Source organism: Mirounga leonina, unplaced genomic scaffold (genome assembly GCF_011800145.1).
Source record: "Mirounga leonina isolate KUSES-001 unplaced genomic scaffold, KU_Mleo_1.0 Mir_376, whole genome shotgun sequence".
NCBI lineage: Eukaryota > Metazoa > Chordata > Mammalia > Carnivora > Phocidae > Mirounga > Mirounga leonina.
Window position 1 is genome coordinate 7,942,360 of NW_023270718.1, and position 21,441 is coordinate 7,963,800.

At 46.3% G+C, this 21,441-nt stretch overlaps 1 protein-coding gene and 1 long non-coding RNA gene across 9 annotated transcripts; both read left to right on the top strand.

Annotated features, from left to right (window-relative positions):
- Positions 1-3,197: 3,197 nt before the first annotated feature.
- LOC117997947 lies at positions 3,198-20,459 on the top strand. Its single transcript, XR_004675932.1, has 3 exons — positions 3,198-3,207; positions 3,681-3,683; positions 20,158-20,459. It is a non-coding gene; the product is annotated as an uncharacterized LOC117997947 (long non-coding RNA).
- Positions 5,354-19,287, top strand: ZNF331 (zinc finger protein 331). Of its 8 annotated transcripts, none has more exons than XM_034986308.1 (6): positions 5,354-5,521; positions 6,187-6,251; positions 7,334-8,208; positions 13,423-13,470; positions 14,613-14,739; positions 17,473-19,287. In XM_034986308.1, the coding sequence occupies exons 4-6, from the start codon at positions 13,462-13,464 to the stop codon at positions 18,792-18,794; spliced, it is 1,458 nt and encodes a 485-aa protein (XP_034842199.1). In that variant the 5' UTR covers positions 5,354-5,521; positions 6,187-6,251; positions 7,334-8,208; positions 13,423-13,461; the 3' UTR covers positions 18,795-19,287. The 8 variants fall into 8 exon arrangements, with proteins under 8 accessions (XP_034842199.1, XP_034842202.1, XP_034842198.1 ...); XM_034986311.1 differs by having other exon boundaries at positions 8,117-8,208; XM_034986307.1 differs by lacking the exon at positions 6,187-6,251 and having other exon boundaries at positions 6,300-8,208.
- Positions 20,460-21,441: the final 982 nt, after the last annotated feature.

The following is a 21,441-nucleotide window of genomic DNA, read 5'->3' on the forward strand; positions in this document are numbered from 1 at the left end:
GCTAAAAATACTCCCAGGTTTTTAAGGAAAATGTAGGGCAAAGGTGGGTGGGTGAGTAGTGCAGGTAGGCAGTGGAAGTCGAAGCGATGGTGTCTGTGAGTCAATCACCGGTGGGGACTTGCTGGCTCCCAGCCATCCTTACTGCTTGAGGGGGTAGTTTCAGTTTCCCCCAGGATGCTTTGCCCTCAGGATCTTCCAGCAGATGCAGGAAAGGCACTCGGCTTCCCCCATAACTGCCTCCGTATACATTGGAAAGGAGAGCCTGCAACAGGAAGACAAGTATTAACCGAGGCCCCTCCTCTGCATAATAGAACAATCTTGTTTTTCCAAACTTCTCTCTTTTCACCTTGCTAATGAGTTTTCTCCCCTACCCCTCTCCTTAGCTCAAGTGAGCTTCGTGGTGCCTTGTCTTTGGACTTTGGTGTCTGTGTGGATTCCCCGTACATTCACCTGTTAATCTGTCTCATGTCAGTTTGATTCTGAGTCCAGCTAGAAGGACCACAGGGCAAGGAAGGTCTCCCTCCCTGACATTCTCAATGCTCTTATTAGTCTAACAGTCAAAATAGAATCTCTGCTGTTTCAGGTATGTCATCGTGCCATCCGTGAATCCTGCTTCCCTTGTCTTGTTTCTGCCTTTACCTGTTTCCTCTGGGTCCCCACTCAGGCATTCTTTGGTGAATGGGGAGAGCCCTGACTGGGCTTCTGGTCTCAGCCTCACTTTCATGAAAATGCTCCCAGTGTGGACTGCTGATCATAATGTTTGCTGAAATTTTCTTGCTGAAAAGTAATTTTTCAAATGCCATATTTGGCATGATTTAACTATCAGATATCTTACTGAAGGATCTGCAGTGCTCAAATATGTTTTCTTTAAATCTGTTATTTTGATGTATCGCATTAATCAGTGTTCTAATATGGAATCTTTCATTAATGGAATAAAGTGAATTTGGCTAATATTAAGTGCTAACTGGCTAAATTTAAATGGCTAAAGTCGTATTTATATCTTTACATTATGCATTTAAAGGAGATTCAAGTTAGAATTTTCTCTTTTTTCATTTTGTTTAGTTTTTTTTTTTTTTTTTTAAGATTTGTTTACTTATTTGAGAGAGAGAAAACGTGGCAGGGGTGGGGGGGACAGAGGGAGAGAGAGGGGAAGCAGACTTCCTGCTCTGTCCCAGAAGCCTGAGATCATGACCTGAGCCGAAGCAAAGAGTTGGAGCCTTAACTGAGCCTGAGCCACACAGGTGCCCCTCATTTTGTTGTTTTTTAATAGCCTAATATAATAATGTGAACAAATTTTTCTTCCTTAAAAGAGTTCACATCACATTGGAACTGTATCTGGCTTAAAATGAATCAGACCTTATTAGATTCAGAGACCGCCAATGCCTTTTAATCTGTATATTGAACTTGGTTATTCAGATTTTCTTTTTTTTTAATATTTTATTTATTTATTTGTTTGTTTATTTGAGAGAAAGAGTGTGTGATAGGAGGGGCAGAAGGAGAGGGAGAGAGAGAATCTCAAGCAGACTCCCCACTGAGCATGGAGCCTGATGCAGGGCTTGATCTCATGACCTTGAGACCATGACCCAAGCCAAAATCAAGAATTGGACACTTAACCTACTGAGCCACCCAAATGCCCCCACATTGTTTTCTTTTTTAATCAGGATTTGCAACATAATCTAGAAAATAATGGATTTCCCTTAAAAATACAGATGTTTTTAAAAATAGAAGGTGCTTTACAATTTTACATTCTGAGCAGAAATACTTTAGGCTTCCAGTTTCTCCACAGCCTTCATAACAATGCTTTCACTCTTACGTATTGTAGCCATTGCAGTGGGTGTAATATTGCATTATGGTTTTGATTTGCATTTTCCTAATGCCTGGGGATGGTGAGCATATTTTCATTTGCTTATGAGCCATTCATGTATCTTTGGTGACATGTCTATTCAAGGCTTTTTCCCATTTCTTTTTCAGTTGGGTTGTTCATAAGCTGTAAAAATTCTTTGCATTTTTTACACATGGAAGTGTCTTCATTTTGCCCTAATTTTTTAATGATAGTTTTGCTGGATATAGCATTCCTGTTTGACTTTTTTTTATTCTTTCAGCACTTTGAATATTTTATTCCACTGCCTTCATTTGTTTACTATTGCTGGTGAAGTGCCAGGCATTGGTCCTATTGTTGTTACCCTCAATGTGGATGAGTCTTTTCTCTCACTGCTTCAGGATTTTTTCTGTCTTTTGCTTTCAACACTTTATGATGTGTCTCTTACAACTTCTGGATTTTGAACTGTAGTTAGAAATGATCTCCTTATTTCCCTGTTATGGACACATTTTAAGTTTATGACTTATTTTTAAATTTTTTTTAATTTAAATTCAATTTAGTTAACATATAGTGTATTATTAGTTTCAGGGGTAGAATTTAGTGATTCATCAGTTACATAAAACACCCAGTGCTCAAGGGCACCTGGGTGGCCCAGTCATTAAGCATCTGCCTTCAGCTCAGGTCGTGATCGCAGGTTCCTGGGATCGAGCCCCACATCGGGCTTCCTGCTCGGCGGGGAGCCTGCTTCTCCCTCTCCCATTCCCCCTGCTTGTGTTCCCTTTCTCGCTGTCTCTCTCTTTCTGTCAAATAAATAAAAAAATCTTAAAAAAAAAAAAACAACACCCAGTGCTCAATGGTGCCCTCCTTAATGCCCATCACCCAGTTACCCCATCCCCCCACACCTCCCCTCCAGCAGTTCTGTTTGTTTCCTAGAGTTATGGTTTGCCTCTCTGTTTTTATCGTATTTTCTTTTCCTTTCCCTTCCCCTCCCCTATGTTCATCTGTTTTGTTTCTTAAATTCCACATATGAGTGAAACCATATGGTATTTGTCTTTATCTGACTAACTTACTTTGCTTAGTATAATACCCCCTAGTTCCATCCACGTCATTGCAGATGGCACGATTTCATTCTTTTTGATGGCTGAGTAATATTCCATTGTAGATATATATAGATATAGAGATATAGATAGATAGATAGATAGATAGATAGATAGATAGATAGATGTATACCACATCTTTATCCATTCATCTGTCAATGGACATCTGGGCTCTTTCCATATTTTAGCTATTGTGAACATTGCTGCTATAAACATTGGGGTGCATGTGCCCCTTTGAATCACTATTTTTGTATCCTTTGGATAAATACCTAGTAGTGCAATTGCTGGGTTGTAGGGTAGTTCTATTTTTAACTTTTTGAGGGCTTATTTTTTTTACATTTACATCTCTGATCCATTTGTACTTTTTTCTGATATATAGTTTGAGATAGTGAATGAATTTGATCTTTCTCCAAATAACTACTCTGTCATTCCAACATCTTTAAATAGTTCATTACTGATGAAGAGACATTACAGTATCTTGACTTTACCCATTCTTTTTTTTTTAAGATTTTAGGGGCACCTGGGTGGCTCAGTCAATTAAGCATCTGCCTTGGGCTCTGGTCATGATCCCAGGACCTTGGGATCAAGTCCCACTAGCCCCACACCGAGCTCCACAGCGGGCTCCCTGCTCAGTGGAGACCCTGCTTCTCCCTCTCCCTCTGCCCTTCCTCACCCCCCTCACCCTCTCTCTCAAATAAATTTATTTGACTCATGCACGCTCTCTCTCAAATAAATTTATTTTTCGGGGCGCATGGGTGGCTCAGTTGGTTAAGTGACTGCCTTCAGCTCAGGTCATGATCTCAGCGTCCTGGGATTGAGCCCCACATTGGGCTCCCTGCTTGGCAGGAGGCCTGCTTCTCCCTCTCCCACTCCCCCTGCTTGTGTTCCCTCTCTTGCTATGTCTCTGTCTGTCAAATAAATAAATAAAATATTTAAAAAATTTTTATTTTTAAATAAATTTTTAAAAGTGTGGGGACGCCTGGGTGGCTCAATCGGTTAAATGTCTGCCTTTAGCTCAGGTCATGATCCCAGGGTCCTGGGATCGAGTCCCATGTTGGGCTCCTTGCTCAGCCAGGAGCCTGCTTCTCCCTCTGCCTACTGCTGTCCCTGCTTGTGCACTCTCTCTCTCTCTGACAAATAAATAAATAAAATCTTTAAAAAAAAAAAAAAAAAGGATGCCTGGATGGCTCAACTGGTTAAACATCTGCCTTTAGCTCAGGTCATGATCCCAGGGTCCTGGGATTGAGTCCCACATCAGGCTCCCTCCTCATCCGGGAATCTGCTTCTTCCTCTGCCTGCTAATCTCCCTGCTTGTGCTCTCTCTGAAAAATAAATAAATAAAACTAAGAAAATAAAAAATAGCGTGCCTACAAGAAAAAGCCAGAAATAACTTATCATCACTCAAGGTAGTTTTTTTTTTTTTTTTTTAAGATTTTATTTATTTATTTGACAGAGAGACACAGCGAGATAGGGAACACAAGCAGGGGGAGTGGGAGAGGGAGAAGCAGGCTTCCCACTGAGCAGGGAGCCCGATGCGGGGCTCGATCACAGGACCCTGAGATCATGACCTGAGCCGAAGGCAGACACTTAATGACTGAGCCACCCAGGCGCCCCAAGGTAGCTTTTAAAAAGACCGATTTCTCTAGAATGTGTTAAAGAGACAAATATGCTGCCTTTACAAGGGATCAATACTAGAGTGAAACCACGAAGTTCGCCTTTATAAGGGAAAGCCTTACTTTATAGATATATCTCAGTTAATGGATGTAGAAGGAATGTCAGAATTAGAAAAACTTTTTTAAATAAATAATGATCTGAGGGACAAGTCTCAATCACTCTAAAATCAACCATTTAGGGTGCCTGGGTGGCTCAGTCAGTTAAGCGTCTGCCTGGGGCTCACATCATGATCCTGGAGTCCCAAGATCGAGCCCCCCATCAGGCTCCCCCCTCAGCAGGGAGTCTGCTTCTCCCTCTGACCCTCCCCCCTCTCATACTCTCTCTCTCTCTCATTCTTTCTCTCTTAAATAAAATCTTTATTTTATTACATTATGTTAATCACCATCATTAGTTTTTGATGTAGTGTTCCATGATTCATTGAGTGTAACACCCAGTGCTCCATTCAATACGTGCCCTCTTTAATACCCATCAGCAGGCTAACCCATCCCCCACGCGAATCGTTAAAAAAATCAAATCAAATCAACCATTTAGCAATGAGTAACATCGCACAGATGACTAGCCACCCTTATGTAAGGGACGGAAACGCATGTTGGGAGCAGGGCCGGCCTCCCATTCACTGCGCAGTTCTTTGCCCTGAACTACATTTCCCAGAAGTCTGTGAGGCACAGGTCCTTCGGGGCGTGTAGGGTTGCAAGCCGGGGAAGTGGACCACCGGGGGCCCAGCTCCGTGTATTCCCGGGCTGCTGGACTACATTTCCCAGAGGCCCGTGCGCCGCCCCGTCCCCAGAGTCGGAGCGCAGCGAGGTGCCTGCTGGGAGAGGTTTACCGAGCCGAGGATTGTCTGCGCTCAGCATCCCGCGGCCCCGGTGCCGAGTTGACCTCAAGCCTTGCGCCCCGTCCTCACGCCCTGTGGGCCGTGGGGCCCCGAGCGGTGAGTGGCTGGCCTCCTGGGAGGGAAGCCGCGCACTCTGCGGAGGGAAGGGCGGCCAGGAGGGCGCCCCGGGGGAGGAGGCCGGACGCGAAGCCCGGGCCCGCGGCCCCGGAGAGAAGTGCAGGGGTGCGCGGGGTGTCGGGGTCCGGGGACCCCGGGGAGGGGACAGGCCGCGGCTCTGTGGCCGTGACGCACCTCGGGGAGTGCGTGGGGGCGGGGCGGCGCGGCCCGGCGGCCACTGCCCCGCGGTGGGAGGGGCCCCTGCGCCGCTGCGGGGGTGGCCGCGGGCCGGGGGGGGGCGGGCAGCGTGCAGCCTGCAGCTGTGAGGTCGCGGCGGCTTACCCGGGCCGCGGCCCCGAGGGAGGGCAGAGAAAGTGACCAGCAGGCAGGGCACAGGCACAGCGCCGAGGTGACCCAGGGCGAGCAGCGCTCTCCTTCCGGGCACCCCGAGTAGCAGGGCGGGAAGGGGAGATGCGGGCGGGGGCTGCTGCCTATTTCGGAACACCTCTTCCCTGCGGCCTGGTCCCCAGAAGCTCCGAGATCCTCGGATCCCTGCTCCCCCTCGTTCCCGACGGGTTTCAGTTAGGACGTGCGGGCCTGGAGGGTGCTTTCCGATCCAGCTTGTTCTCCGGAGAGGCCCTAGAGTCTCCTCCTCTCTCCCGCAGGCCAGCCGTCCTCCGGAACAGGCATCCTGGAGAGGAAGACGCTTGTTACGCGTCTTAAAGCCAAGGTTCAGATGAGTTACCTGTTTTGTTCAGTAAATGTCTTGTGTTTATAGGACTTGAGAACATTTGCTTCCCTTGGCCTGAGATGTTCTCCCCAACAGTGACTAATCCTTTCCGGAGAGGTGTGATGGGGCCGTGCAGGTGTCTGCAGAGAACACAGAACAGAAGAATGCGGTGGGGAGGTTCGTGTTGTGCTTTATTGCAGCCTGAGATTTGGTCAGGAGGATCCTTGTCTTTAGGTGGGATCCGCAGTCTTGCCCACCGGCCTGACTTTCAGAGCACAGTGAGAACAGAGAAGGTTTGATGGTTTTGCCCAGTAAATGACAAAGTTACCAGCTTGGTGATGCTTTTAAAAGTGGGGTTTGAGGGCCGTCCTGCTGGCCCAGTCGGTAGAGTGTGCAGCTCTTAGGAAACGTGCTGCTGGAGCGAGCACTAGAGCGTGCAGCGCTTGATCCCGGGGTCGTGAGTTCCAGCCCCACGTTCGCCATGGAGCCTACTTAAAATTAAAAAAAAAAAAAAAAAAAAAGTAAAATAAAATTCAAAGGAATTGAGCCATTATTTTGATAAGTAAATAAATAAAAGTGGGGTTTGAGCAAAGGGCTTCGTCATCAAAGGCAGGGATTTTTTTTTTCAGTGATCAGTAGAAATCTGTTGTATTATCCACATCTTGTCGGAAGCGTGACAGCTTCGGTCTGTTCCAGTTGCATTTTCGTATGAACTGCAAGAAGCAACATGGTTTGATGCTGAGTGAGTTCTGGAACTAGAGCAGAGGGCTTGGCAGAGTTTCTAAAAGGTCATATATTGAACAGTTCGTGCTTTGTGGGCTACATATGGTTCCATATTCTTCTTGTTTAATTGATCTTGTTAATGTTTAGGGTGGTTTTAGATTTGCAGAAAAAAATCGCGAAGTTAGTACAGAGAATTCCCAGGTACCCTGTACCCGCTGTCCCCTATTATTAACAACTTACATTAGTATGGGATGTTATTTACAGTTGGTGAGCCAATTCTGATACATTGTCATTAACTGAAGTCCACGCTTTTTTCAGATTTCCTTAGTTTTTACAGTAACATTCTTCATGTGTTCCAGGATGCCATCCCGGAGATCACATTACATTTCATTGTCGTGTGTCCTTAAGCTTCTCTTGGCTGTGACAGTTTCTCAGACTTCCCTTGTTTCTGATGACTTTGAAGGTTTTAAGAGGTACAGGTATTTGGTAGGATGCCCCTCTCTTGGAACCTGATGCTTTTCTCGTGATTGGACTGGGTTTATGGTTTTGGGGGTGGAAGATCACTACTTTTATCCTATCATGGCAAGAACACAAACTGACAGCATGATTTATGATTGCTGAGTGTGAACTTGATCGTTTGGCTGAGGTGGTTTGTCCGTTTTCTCTACTGTGAGCTTACTCCCATTTTTCAAAGACTGGGTCTCCCCAAGTGACAGCTGTGTGTTTCAGAAGCCCTGTTACTAGAGCCTAGTCAGTCTGATCCTGCTTTGGTGGTCACGTCTTTCTCTCTTCCCACCCCCTCATTTGCTTGTAAGGACCCCCACAATTACTTTGGGCCCACCTGGCATAATTGAGGATACCTTCCTATCTTGAGGTCAGCTGATGAGCGACCCCAAGTCCACCTGCAACCTAACTGCCCTTTGCCATGTAACATAACATAGTCACAGGCTCCAGGGTTAGGATACAGACGTGTTTGGGAGGCAGTTGTCCTGCCTGCCACAGGCCTATCCATCCACAGTTCCCCTGATGACCGAAATATACCCACTGCCCCATAACTGTGGACTTTTTCTTTGTTGATTTGTTTTAAATTTGGGACTAGCTTAAATTATATTTCTTATCATGGAATTAATATTGGTTTGCAGCAAAAGGTTCAGCTTCCTAAGGAGCTCGTAAAGAAGAAACTGGAAATTACCCATAGCTGTACCATCCAGAGATAATTGCTGTTGATATTTTGGTATGTATGATTCCAGCCCTTCCCTCCCTCCCCCCATGCATATGTGTGTGGTTTTGTTTCCAGAGCACTGGATCCTGCTAACCAACACGTAATTGAGCCAAACACTCTCCAAATCTTAGTTTATAGAGGAATCCAAGCTTTAAAAAAATCTCTCACACATTTACACCTTAAAGGATTAGAAAGACATCATTTGAAACTAATCCCATGAATAAATGATCAATAAAGACAGGCTTTCAAAATTTGATTTTCTGGGATTTTAACTTTTCTTTCACAGAACATGACAGGAGTCACTGACTTATTACAAGTATGAACTATACTATAACATTTCCATGGGCAGGTATATGAGTAAGATGACAGTAGTTTAAAACGTTCACATAAACAGAGGCACCTGGTTGACTCAGTCAGTGGAGCATGCAACTCTTAATCTCAGAGTCATGGGTTCGAACCCCATGTTGGGTATAGAGATTGCTTTTTTTTTTTTTTTTTAATTAAAGTGTTCGAAGAAATCTTCCATATCACATGGAATACAAGATCCAGCCGCTTGCTAGTGTTCTCAGTTTGGCATCTTCTCAGTTTATGTTTATTTTATTTTATTTGTTATTTGTTTTAATTTAATTAATTTAATTTTTCATTTTATTTTAGTTATGACAGAGTGCGAGCAGGGGAGGGGCAAAGGGAGAGGGAGAGAGAGTCTCAAGCAGACTCCACGCTCAGCATGGAGCCGATGGGGGGCTCGATCTCACAACCCTGAGATCAGGATCTGAGCTGAAACCAAGGGTTGGATGCTTAACTGACTAAGCCACCCAGGCGCCCCTCAGTTTACATTCTTTGAGCTGGATTTTCCATGCAGAATCATGTCTGTCCCTCTCTGCTGGTGGAGAGGGAACATTTCTTCCTTCTATGTCTTATACTCTTTTTTTTTTTTTTTTTTGGCTACTGTTAATTTAAAAGAATTTCATTTTTAAGAGGCTCTGAAAGTTTTTAATTAGTGTGGATTATATAGACAGGTGTGAGAAGCACAAGAAGAAAGGAAAAGGCAGGCTTGAGTTTTTTCTATAAAATCAGATTAAGGGTTGTGTAGTGTTATTGATTTTCAGTCATAACTGCTAACTTGTATTAAGTAACTGTTAATATTATTGTGTTTTATGTAGATTAGCTTCCTAAAAGTTTGATGCAGTCTTACCTGGCAGGTACTGTTTCTACCCCAGTCTTAACTGTGGGGAGCAGACAGTGTGAGGTTAGTAATGGTCAGAGCTCAGATTCACATCCTGAATCCTGAAAGTCAGACCACAGAGGCTTATTCTTACTTTGATCGAGAGCTCTCCTCCCTGGGGCGCCTGGGTGGCTCGGTCGTTAAGCGTCTGCCTTCAGCTCAGGTCATGGTCCCAGGGTCCCGGGGTCCTGGGATTGAGCCCCACATCGGGCTCTCCCACTCCCCCTGCTTGTGTTCCCTCTCTCACTGTGTATCTCTCTGTCAAATAAATAAAACATCTTTAAAAAAAAAAAAAAGAGCTCTCCTCCCAAATTATGCATACATTATTAAAGCTACCTTCTTCACTTAGTAATTCAGCTTAAATTTCTTTCTCAAATAGTATAAATCAGTATCATTATTAGTAAGTATATTGGATGCCATTATAGCAGACCATAACTGGATCATAATTTATTTATGCTCTACCATGAGATATTTCTACTTTTTTTTTTTTTTTTCATTTTAAAAAATGATTCTCTGGAAAATCTGAATAAAATTGATGGATTACATCAGTATCAATGTCCTGGTGGTTATATTGTACTACAGATTTGTGATGTATTACCATTGGGGTAACTGGGTAAAGGGTACAGGATCCCGCTGTATTATTTCTTACAACTGCATGTGAATCTACACTTACCTCAAAAAATTTTTTGGAACCTAGCCCTTGAACATTCTGGTATATGTATTTGTGCACTACTGTACCTATTTCCTTGGGATAAGTTTCAAAAAGTAGAATGTCGCCTCAAAACTATATGTCTGTTAAGTGCTTACAATACGATAGGAGTACGTGGGACAGCAGATGACTAAGAGGACATTGTTACCTGCACATTGCTTATGAGCCAGCCAGAAAGGGAAACTGGATGGAAGCCCAGGGCAGCCTGCGGTCAAGGCCTGTGGAGACTTATAGGTGACTGTGCCCTGAGAAGTGCCGGGAAGGGGACATCATTCTTACTGTGGCCACTGTTGGCAGGTCATGACCAGACAATTCTGAACACATGGGCTCTGTGCGGCATACATGGAATTTGTTTTCTAAGTTCTATACCGTACATGTTTTCTCTAATGACGTTGACACAAAGTGAAGACTAACAGGGTCAGGTGGTTTAGAATTCCACAGGGCACCGTGGCTGGAAGGACAAGCTCAGAAGTCAAGTTCACCCTCCCACCAAGATAGCAGTCAGTATGTACAGGTCGTCCCTTGGAATCTTAGTCATTTTTCCAGTCAGTGCCCCAACATATGTGGGTATAGGTAGACATCAGAGAGTTGGCTTAGGTATTAAGCAAAAGGAAACAAAAGTTGTGCATAAAATAATGCAAAGGTACCTCAAAAGGAAACTGTTTAAAGAGAAGTTTCTCTGAGAGTCTGTCATTTATGAATTGAAAAGAAATAAACACACATACATACATATGTCAGGCCCAAGCCTGGCTCTTGTTACACACCCAGTGAGGTGTATTTAAAAAAGAAAATCAAGGTCAGAGGGTGTGTCAGAATCACCAGGACCACCACCAGCTTCTGTGATTGTCTGGGTGGACTCACAGCATTCACCACATAGTCCTATTCCAGGCCAGGATTTATTACAGTGACACACAGCACCGTCAGCAGGAGAGGGAGAGCCGCAGAGGACGGACGACATTGGGAGGAAGCCAGGCACATGCTTCCCAGGGCACTTTCCCAGTGCAGTCACACAGGACATGCTTAATTCCTCCAGCAGCAAGTTACAGCAAGACATGCGAAGCCTTGTCCACCAGGGAAGCTCATCTGGGCCAAGGAGGCCAAGGTTTTTATCAGGGGGCAGTCACAGAGACACCCTCTCTCTGGCACATACCAAAATTCCAGACTCCCAGAGGAAAGCAAGGGCTCAGTATAAACCACATCTTTTATACAAACAGTCGAAGAGCAGTGAGCCACTCTTGTCAATTAGGGAACCACGGGGACCTTCTGGAAGTCCAGCTAAGGGCCAGTCTTGCAGGCAGTTTCAGACCTGCTCGTTACTCTTTCTGCACAAGGGATCTATCTATCTGTTGATGTTGTGGTTTGCTTCCGTCTGTATGTGTCTCTTCTCTCTCTATATATATACACACACATGTATCCTATATACATACACATATGTTCGTATGTAGACTTTTACTAGTGTGTTGTTGTATCCAGTTTTGGTAGCCTGATTTCTCTACTGACAGTGTATCTGAAGTGTTATTCATTGTCTTGTAAGGATTTCTTTGAACATTTCATGATCCTTGACTCTTACATCAATATTCTGCGTGTATTTCTGCAGTGAGTTTTTCTGGGTGCAGGGTGCTGAATGTTGCCTGGGCCTTTGCTTCTCCATCCTGTCCATCTGCCATGTTTTGACCGACCTCACCCTACCTAGAGGCCAGGAGAGGTTCAGGTTTGAATGTGCAGCCCCCCTTCACCCTGGATGGTGTGGCTGGAGGGGGCGGGATGTTGCTCAGCGTCAGACCAAGCACCCTAAGTGCACCCCATCTCAGGTCCAGGATCACAGTGCACCTGCCCAGAGTTAGCCAGACTGAGAGGTTTGGGGGCACAGTATCCACACGAGATTACCCTCAGTTCTGACACCCAAATCCATGTTCAGGACTTTCGTGAAAGCACCTTCAGGGCTAGAAGGATTCCTGGAACTCACTGAGAGCCATTCTACTCACAGTTCCAGGTAATTACAGGGAGAGGATGCAGATTAACCAGCCAGGGAAACAAGCACATAAGCTAACGTCCAGGAGTGTCCCCAGCATGGAGCTTCCAGTGTCCTGTCCCCCTGGAGTTAGGACTGGGTGTTCTGTCAGCATCATGATAGGACAATATGCATAGAGTATCGCCAACTAGGGAAGCTCACGTGAGCTTTGAGGTCCAGAGTTTCCACTGGGGCTTCAGCACATAGGCACGGTTGATTGATTGAATGGTTGATCGTCCAGACATGACTGACTCATGTCTACATGTTAATCTCAGTACCCAGGCTAGTTGATACCCCATGACCCAAAGCACCCACCCTGAATCACCTGGTTGGTCTTCTTGGTGTAGCCAGTTCCCACCCTAAGTAAGACTGGTTGGGGATGGCCAGCTTCACCCAAAACAAAGACATTCCTATCAGGTATAATGTAGATTACCTCTTAGAAGTTGGGGGCAAAAGACAAAGAAGAATGGGATCTTGCCATTTGCAACAAGATGGATGCACCTAGAGAGTATTATGCTAAATGAAAAGAGAAAGATAAAAACCACATGACTTAACTTATATGTGGAATCTAAATAATAAAGCATACGAACAAACAAAAACAGAAACAAACCCATAAATCCAGAGAACAGACTAGCATAGTTGCCAGAGGGGCGGGAGGCCCAGGCTTCCAGGTACGGAGTGCGTCATGGGGAAGAAAGTCACAGCATAGGGAACATAGTCCGTGGTACCGTGATAGCGTCGTGTGGCGCCCAATGGCAGCTACATCTGTGGTGCACATGGCGTAACATACAGACCAGTGGAGTCGCTAGGTTGTATGCCTGACACTGATGTGATCATGTGTCCGCATACTTCAGTTAAAAAACTTTTGAGGGGCTCTCGATCTTAGGGTTGTGAGTTCAAGCCCAATGTGTGGGGTAGAGCCTAGTTTAAAAAAAAATTTTTTTTTTAAGTTATACTGAGAAACGACAGATGAAAGTAGGTCTGACTTCAAGGCAAAAACAAATAAAAACTCTTCTACTGTGTGCACAGCTGGGTTTCATAGGGCTTCAGGGAGAGCTTTTTTCCCTTTTGTCCAGATCCCTCTTCATCCTCTCCGATGCATCGTGTTGATGTGTGCATGTTGTGGGGGAGGAAACGGCCAGGGTCGGGGGGTTTGGAAGCAAAGATGGAGGAGCAGGAAGCTTGTATTAAGTCATTTTGGGACCAAGGTGCACTTATTTTAATGCCTCTTTTTTTCTCGTATATCTCTGGCTTCTGTGGATTTTGTGTCTTTGGTAAAAGAAACCCCAAGAGGACTGATCAGTTCTTGATTCTAAAACTATGGCGCACGTAAGTATGTATTTCTCTTTCCTTCTTGAAATGTGATATTTGGGTCCTGTGGCTATTTTTGTGAACTATCCTGAAGCCTCCTGCCCAACTGAGGCCCATATAATTACCCACTGCCCAGTTCTTCCTGTTCCGGCGAACGACAATGCCGTATAGCCCTGTGCCCACCTGTGGCTAATGCCCACTTCACCACTGAGCTGGGGATTCAGTGTCTCCTCTGCGTTCACCTTGTCAAGAGTAACGCTGGAGCAGTGGGGGAGGAGAGTCCCTTGAAAGAAATACTTGAGTCACGTGTGCGGCTTATGAGTTGCAGATGGTGGTCCCATTTGACCACATGCAGAAACTAAAACTCCCTGCTGTTCTCCACGGATGTTTTTCCCAGGCAGAGAGGAGAGAATGCTCACGTTGGTTGGTCTCTGTGTCAGTGGTGGTGATAGCTGGAGCTCCGTGAGGCTCTTGGGATTGGATAGGGCTGTGGTTGGGGCCTGAGCACTGAGAGCCATGATGTTACTAGGGGATTTGAGGGGTGCGTGTTGTCGAGCAGACCCTCCAGACCTCTGTGTGCATCCACATCATCTGACACCCATAGCCTAAATCAGAATCAGAGAAAAGGCAGGGGTGGTGGGTCGTAATGGTCTTAAGAAGGTCACTCGGTACAGAAGTCCCAGGTGATCATATACCCCAAGAATTGGGGAAAACCTTAGATGTTTGGTTTTACCTAAGTGTACAACTGTAAGAATGAAGTCCAGTTCATCTCTACGATGGAATAAGAAAATGCTTTTGTGGTTACATAGAAGACTGCTTAAAACCTTGGCAAAATGATGACCTTGAGGCTGAGAACATTCAGACACGTAAACCCTAGTTTCAAAAATAAAAGATCTCCCTTCACACAACAGAAACAAAACCCTAGGCATTTTCCTTCCCTTGAAGGATGGAAAGGGTGCCGCAGGCGTCCACACTTGCCGAGATGTTACCAGGTAACGGGCTCTTCAGGAACATTAGGAGCTCTGCTCCGTCGCAGTCCCCACTGTGCCCTGTGCATGTCACAGGCCTGTGGTCTGCTGCTGTGTCCAGCCCAACCCAGAGCAGAAGAGCCCTTTTTGTGCTGTCCTTCATTTCCGGGACGTGTGGGTTTGTGTTTTCAGGGTTTGGTGACGTTCTCAGATGTAGCCATCGACTTCTCTCAGGAGGAGTGGGCATGCCTGGACTCCACGCAGAGGGATCTGTACTGGGATGTGATGTTGGAGAACTACAGTAACCTGGTCTCCCTGGGTGAGTTGCCTGCCCCCTGGAATGTCAGCTGCCTCCACTGGGAATGTCAGAACTGACTTCAAGAAATGAATTCCTTCCTCTTCTCAAGAAGTGCCTTGAGCCTTGTCGTATCTAAAATGGGCACCTCGCACCTTCATCTCCTTGTCCTCTTCCCACCTTTGTCTGGCCCTTCCTGTAATCCTCTCTCTTCCTTAGTGAGCAAAGGGTGAATTCAAATTCTGGGCTGTTTACTTCACACCCATCCTCAAGGAGCTGAGCTTCATACTATGATAGTATGTTCACGCCCAGACTGCTACTGATGGCCTGTGGTACTCTGGGGAACCCCCCTTCAGGGAACTTGACTTCCTTCAGTAAACAAGCCTGTGTTTGATGTGGATTGAATGGACAGCATTCACGTAAAACCAAAGCAAGCATTGTACCTGAAGTGAGGTTGAAAGTTACAATTCCTGGGCGCCTGGGTGGCTCAGTTGGTTAAGCGACTGCCTTCGGCTCAGGTCATGATCCTGGAGTCCCTGGATTGAGTCCCACATCGGGCTCCCTGCTCGGCAGGAAGTCTGCTTCTCCCTCTGACCCTCCCCCCTCTCATGTGCTCTCTCTCATTCTCTCTCAAATAAATAAATAAAATCTTAAAAAAAAAAAAAAAGAAAGAAAGTTACAATTCCTGAATTCTGAGTTACACGTTGGATGACATCTTGTAAATGTCTCCGGTTAGGTCTTGTTTTTCTGTTAGAGAAATAACAGCCATAATAGTCACGGCTAATGTGCTCACCCTGTACCAGGCATTGGCAGCACTGTGTGTGTGAGCAAATACACTTCACCTTAATCCCACCAGTTTACAAGGTAGGCACGACTGCTAGGTCTAATTTGTAGGTGCGTATACTCAGGCGTGGAGTGACTTGATCAGACAGGGGAGGCCGAACCAAGAATCCACACTGTCACCTACCCTCTTGTACTTGCCTCCATGGGTAAGGCCCTCGGAAGTTTAAGACCTTTCCTATCTGGTTGCGGTTGCCTGTTCTTTAATCCTTTCTCTTTTCTGAAGTCTTATCATTTTGACTTTTAGCTTGTCATAAATTTGACTAAGTCTCCATCAAAGGTTTTTTTTTTTAAGATTTTATTTATTCATTTGAGATAGAGCATGAGTGGCAGAGGGGGTGGAGTGCAGGCAGAGGGAGAGGGAGAAGCAGACTCCTCGCTGAGCACAGAGCCGGACGTGGGACTCGATCCCAAGACCTGGAGATCACGACCTGAGCCGAGGGCAGACGCTTAACCGACTGAGCCACCCAGATGTCCCTACAATGAATTTTTGAGCATATAATTTTTTTCTTAAATTCTACACCAGGTGGCATTTTTTTGAAAGCAGGACCTTCCATTTCTAAGCCAGATGTGACTTGCTGAGGAGTGAGGGAAAGAGCCGTGATGGTTGAGAGGGAGGACAGTACAGAGGAGAGTGACAGCCGGACTGGCTGGGACAAGCCATCGCTGTAGTAAGCAGCCAGGCAAGGCAGGGAGCAGGTGCACCCCTGGGGCATGGAAGGCTCCCTAAGAAGGCCACGGATGGCCTCTGGGGAAGAAGTCACCACCGTGAACCTGATCTTTGCCCCAGTCCCTCCCACTGGTCTCCTGTTTTGCTCCTGCTTCCCATGCTGCTGATGCTGCTGGTCCGTGGACCACACCTTGAGGAGCAGGGGTATAGACAACGTGATCCCGTGCCCTTTGTAGCTCCTGCAAGTTCGTTGGCATCCTAGCTTCGAATGCGTTTTTCCTTTTATCTGATTTTCGCTAATACTTCTTCCTGCGTGCTGTTACGTTCTAATATCACAGGACGTTACCCAGTATGGCTTACTGACACTCGGTGCCTAGATCCAGTGCTCAACGGGCATTCACCATGGTGATCTTCTGTCACTGCTTCATTTGTTTGCTCTACTAATGCTTTATAGAGAAACTGTGCTCCGTCGGCTAGTTGGTCATGTAGTGACACTGTTCATGGTGGATAAAAACATTTTTAAAGGGAAAATTATGAGTTCTAATAATAAAGGGCTGGTTGGCCAGCATGCTCCAAAGCTGATCGTCTAACACTTGGTGGCATCATTATGAACTCATGAATTTAAGCATGTTGCGGGTTTTGCAGCCCGTTGGAGTTAGCGTCCTCACTGATGGTCAGATCCTCCTACTAAACATTCCCCCACAGGCGTTTACCGTGTTTGTTACAGTTAATCCTACACGTTGTCCCTTTTATTGCCTTTGATGGTGGGTCTTTTTGTCCAGAATCACTTTTCATTATATGACTGACATATATATTAATTTCAGAATATTAATTTTATACCCAGGTAACCAGCCGTATATATTGTTTTTCACATTTGTTCTATATTTGATTTTCCTGGGTTTTCCAGGTATGTCATCACATCATCTGCAAATTGTGCTCTTTTTCATCTTTATTTTTGAGATCTGCCCCTCCGTTTGCTGTTTGCTTAATTGTGTCAGCTGATAGGAAATAGTAGGGCTAAGAGGCAGTTCCTTTTCCTTGTCTGACTTTAGCAGGAGTGTCCCCGGTGTTTCCTCGTTGAGTATTGTAGTGCCGGAAGTGGACTGAACATTTAACGAGAGCCCTAGGTGATTCGTGTTTGTTCTCCTAGAGAAGTTAATTTCTGTTTGAGAAGTTTTTGGTTTGTGGTTAGATTCGTTTGTGTTTTCATTTTCCTTAAAAGGAAACAAAATGTTATTTTTTTCCAGATTTAGAGTCACCGTATGGGACCAAGAGTTTACCTACAGAAAAGGGCATTTATGAAATAAATTTATCCAAATGGAACTCAAATGGAAGAAGTAAATCCCTTGGCCTTGACTGGATGTGTGAAGGTGAGTTTGAAGGACCACGGGGCCAAGAGGGCTGTTTCAATCAACTGATAATCAACTGTGAGAAAACGCCCACTTGTAGAGAAAATACCTCTGTTAGGCCACATCAAAGACTTCATACTAGGGAGAATTCCTATGAATGTAAGGAATGTGGGAAGGCCTTTAGTCGTGGCTACCAGCTCACTCAGCATCAGAAAATTCACACGGGTGAGAAACCCTACGAATGTAAGGAATGTAAAAAGGCCTTTCGTTGGGGTAATCAACTCACTCAGCATCAGAAAATCCACACTGGTGAGAAACCCTATGAATGTAAGGACTGTGGGAAGGCCTTTAGATGGGGTTCAAGCCTCGTCATTCATAAGAGAATCCATACGGGTGAGAAACCCTATGAATGTAAGGACTGCGGGAAAGCCTTTAGACGTGGTGACGAGCTCACTCAGCATCAGAGATTTCACACTGGGGAGAAAGACTATGAATGTAAAGACTGTGGCAAGACCTTTAGCCGTGTGTATAAACTCATTCAGCACAAGAGAATCCATAGTGGCGAGAAACCCTATGAATGTAAGGACTGTGGGAAGGCCTTTATCTGTGGCTCGAGCCTCGTTCAGCATAAGAGAATTCATACTGGCGAGAAGCCCTATGAATGCCAGGAATGTGGGAAGGCCTTTACTCGAGTCAATTATCTCACTCAGCATCAGAAAATCCACACTGGTGAGAAACCCCACGAATGTAAGGAGTGTGGGAAGGCCTTTCGCTGGGGTTCGAGCCTTGTTAAACATGAGAGAATTCATACTGGTGAGAAGCCATATAAGTGCACAGAATGTGGGAAGGCCTTTAATTGTGGCTACCACCTCACCCAGCACGAGAGAATCCACACTGGTGAAACGCCTTACAAGTGTAAGGAGTGTGGGAAGGCCTTCATCTATGGGTCAAGCCTCGTTAAACATGAGAGGATTCATACAGGGGAGAAACCCTATGAATGTAAAGAGTGTGGGAAGGCCTTTAGTCATGGCCATCAACTTACACAGCATCAGAAAATTCACACTGGGGAGAAATCCTTTGAGTGTAAGGAATGTGGGAAGGCGTGTAACCACGTGAACCATCAGAGAGTTCACACTGCTGAAAAACCTACTGAACAAGAAGAAGGTGCAGAAGCTTCTATACAACATTCATTCCTTCCACAGCACAAGGAAAATCCATGATACAGTTTAACATAAGAAAGCCTTCAGTGGTCACTCTCCTGCTTATAAGCATCTCAGAATAGTCATCCTCCAGACAAATTTGGAGAATGGAGAGATCACTTTTTCTTAGTGATCACAACACACTCAGTGTAGACTTGTTTTTTCGTTTTGCCACATCGGTTTAATGAGTGGATAGAAGCCTCCCGCTACCATTCGAGCTCCGCCTCACTTCACATTTGTTCTAGGGAATAACTGCTGATGTAACATATGTGGAAAAGCCTCTCGCCATGGTACACACCCTCCCTGTTACCATCACCATCCCACCTCTTTACTGCTGTGACACACTGGGAAAATGACCTGTTACCCCTGTGTGTTGTGTGTGAAATGGGGATAATCACATGTACCTAATACTGCTGTTGTGGTGACTGAGTTTGGTACACGTAAACTCTCTGGAGGTGTATTTGGAACATTGTGTAAGCTCAATAAATATTAGCTGCTGTTGTTCTTACCATCACGACTGTTAGTGTTGCTCTTAGTGAATTCCTACAGGAATACCCTCTGTGGGTACAAAGAATTAGAAGAGACGGTCAAGCTTGTAGAAGAAAATATAGGAGATTACGGTCACAGCCCTGGGTGGATGGTGTTTCTTAGTACACAGAAGACGCTAAACATAAAATAGAAAGTTTATACGTTGGACTTTCTCGAAAGGACAAAGTTCTGTTCATCAAGTGACACCATGAAGACTGAAAAAAGCAAGAGGCAGACTGGGAGAAGTAATACTTAATCTCCATGCACCAGGTAAAGGACTCACATAGAAAACAGAATCCCCCAAGTCAGTAATAAATCCGTTTTAAAGGGGTGAGGGGACTTAAATAAGCACAAGAGAAGATGGCCAAATGGTCAGTGAGCAAGTGAAAACAGGCTCGACATCATTTCTCATCAAGGAAATGGAGGAGTGAGGGGACTTAAATAAGCACTTACAAGAGAAGATGGCCAAATGGTCAGTGAGCAAGTGAAAACAGGCTCAACATCATTTCTCATCAAGGAAACGCAAAGTAAAACCACCATGAGGTTTCACTAGACAATCACTAGAATAGCCAACATTAAAATGACATATGAGCCTGGCACTTTGTTGGGTGGTCACATGCGACCTGTCCAGGAAGGGATGGGGCCAGCACATGGGACCTCCACCAGCAGCAAGGGCAAAGAGGTGATGCTTGAGGAGGGCGAGTGACTGTGTCCTGGGGGAGGGGCCGGGGCCCGGGATCCAGTCCTGGAAGGGTTGAGGCAGCAGTTAGACTTAGGAGGGGCCCGAGCCATCTCAAGTGGTCAGTCCTGGAGGGAAGTGAGTGGGTCCTTTTGTGGAAAGGACCAGAGCCCACAGGAGTGAGCGGAGAAGCTGGGGGAGGAATGGCTAGTGCTTAGGTCCTGGGAGACTCAAGGAGAGTCCAGGGAGCCTTGGAGAGCTGGAAGACTCGAAGGCTCATGAGTGTGGCCTGGGAGACTGAAGAGAGCCTTGGCACTGGGCTGGCAGTGCGGTTAGAGCACAGAGAAGCGTCCCGCAAAGGCCCACGGGACCCAGAGTCGCGGGTCAAAGTCGGGCTTCTGTGTGGTTTGCCTCAGGGTTGGGGTGCCAGTATCCACAGACCACAGGTGTGGGTGGGTGCTGTCCTGAATAAATGGAGGAGGTGGAGGGGTGAGGGCAAGGGGAGGAGTATGATGGGGGAGGGACATGAGGGGACAGAACTGGAAGGGTAGTGGGGGGGCCATAAAGGGGAACACGAAGGTCACAGTGGAGAAAGCACTGACAAACTGGAAGCCCCAGGGGGAGAGGCAGTAGTCTGCAGGCCTCGGTGAACACTGCCTGCATGCACGGGGGCGATCCACAGAAGGAAATGGGGAGAGCGTGTATCTGTCAAGACTCCTGGCTCAAGGAGCAAAAACCTAATTCAAGCAGCCGAGGGGAGTAGGGTGCAGAGGAGTCACTCCGTTTTAGCCTCCGGTGGACTCAGGCTCCCACAGAACGTCAGGCTCTGCCGTGAGCTTGGCCTCTGCTTCCTTAGGGTAGCCTTTGTGCTGAGGCTGCACGCGGCGGTCCTGACCACACCAGGGTCCGTCATCCTAGGACTTGCAGTACCGGCTAGAAAAAGTCTCCCAGACACTCCACAGCTTTTGCAGAATGGAGTCTTGCTGACTGGCTGGTGCAGGAGTCTGTCCTGGAAACTGCCCATGGCAGGGTGGATTGGAAACACCCCAGGTGCCCCCCAAGCCTTACGACCACCCTGGAGCTCACCTAAGGCTCCCAGACAGAGGGTGGGGCTGGCGATTTTAACAGCAGGAGCTCTCAGGAACAGTGACCGGCTACCGGGCAGGCAGAGTCGGCAGCTGTCCACAGCAGGCCAGGAGAACATTCCTGCAACCGGATGAAGGCATGGATTTGGGAGAGGCTGGCCGCCCCTTTGCTGGTCTGTGTAGGGGTGGGGCGGGTGGAGGCAGCATCTCAGCCCTTCTGTCCCTCTTCAGTTTTAAAATCACCCTTACAGGGTGCCTGGGTGGCTCAGTTGGTTAAGCGACTGCCTTCGGCTCAGGTCATGATCCTGGAGTCCCGGGATCGAGTCCCGCATCGGGCTCCTTGCTCAGTAGGGAGTCTGCTTCTCCCTCTGACCCT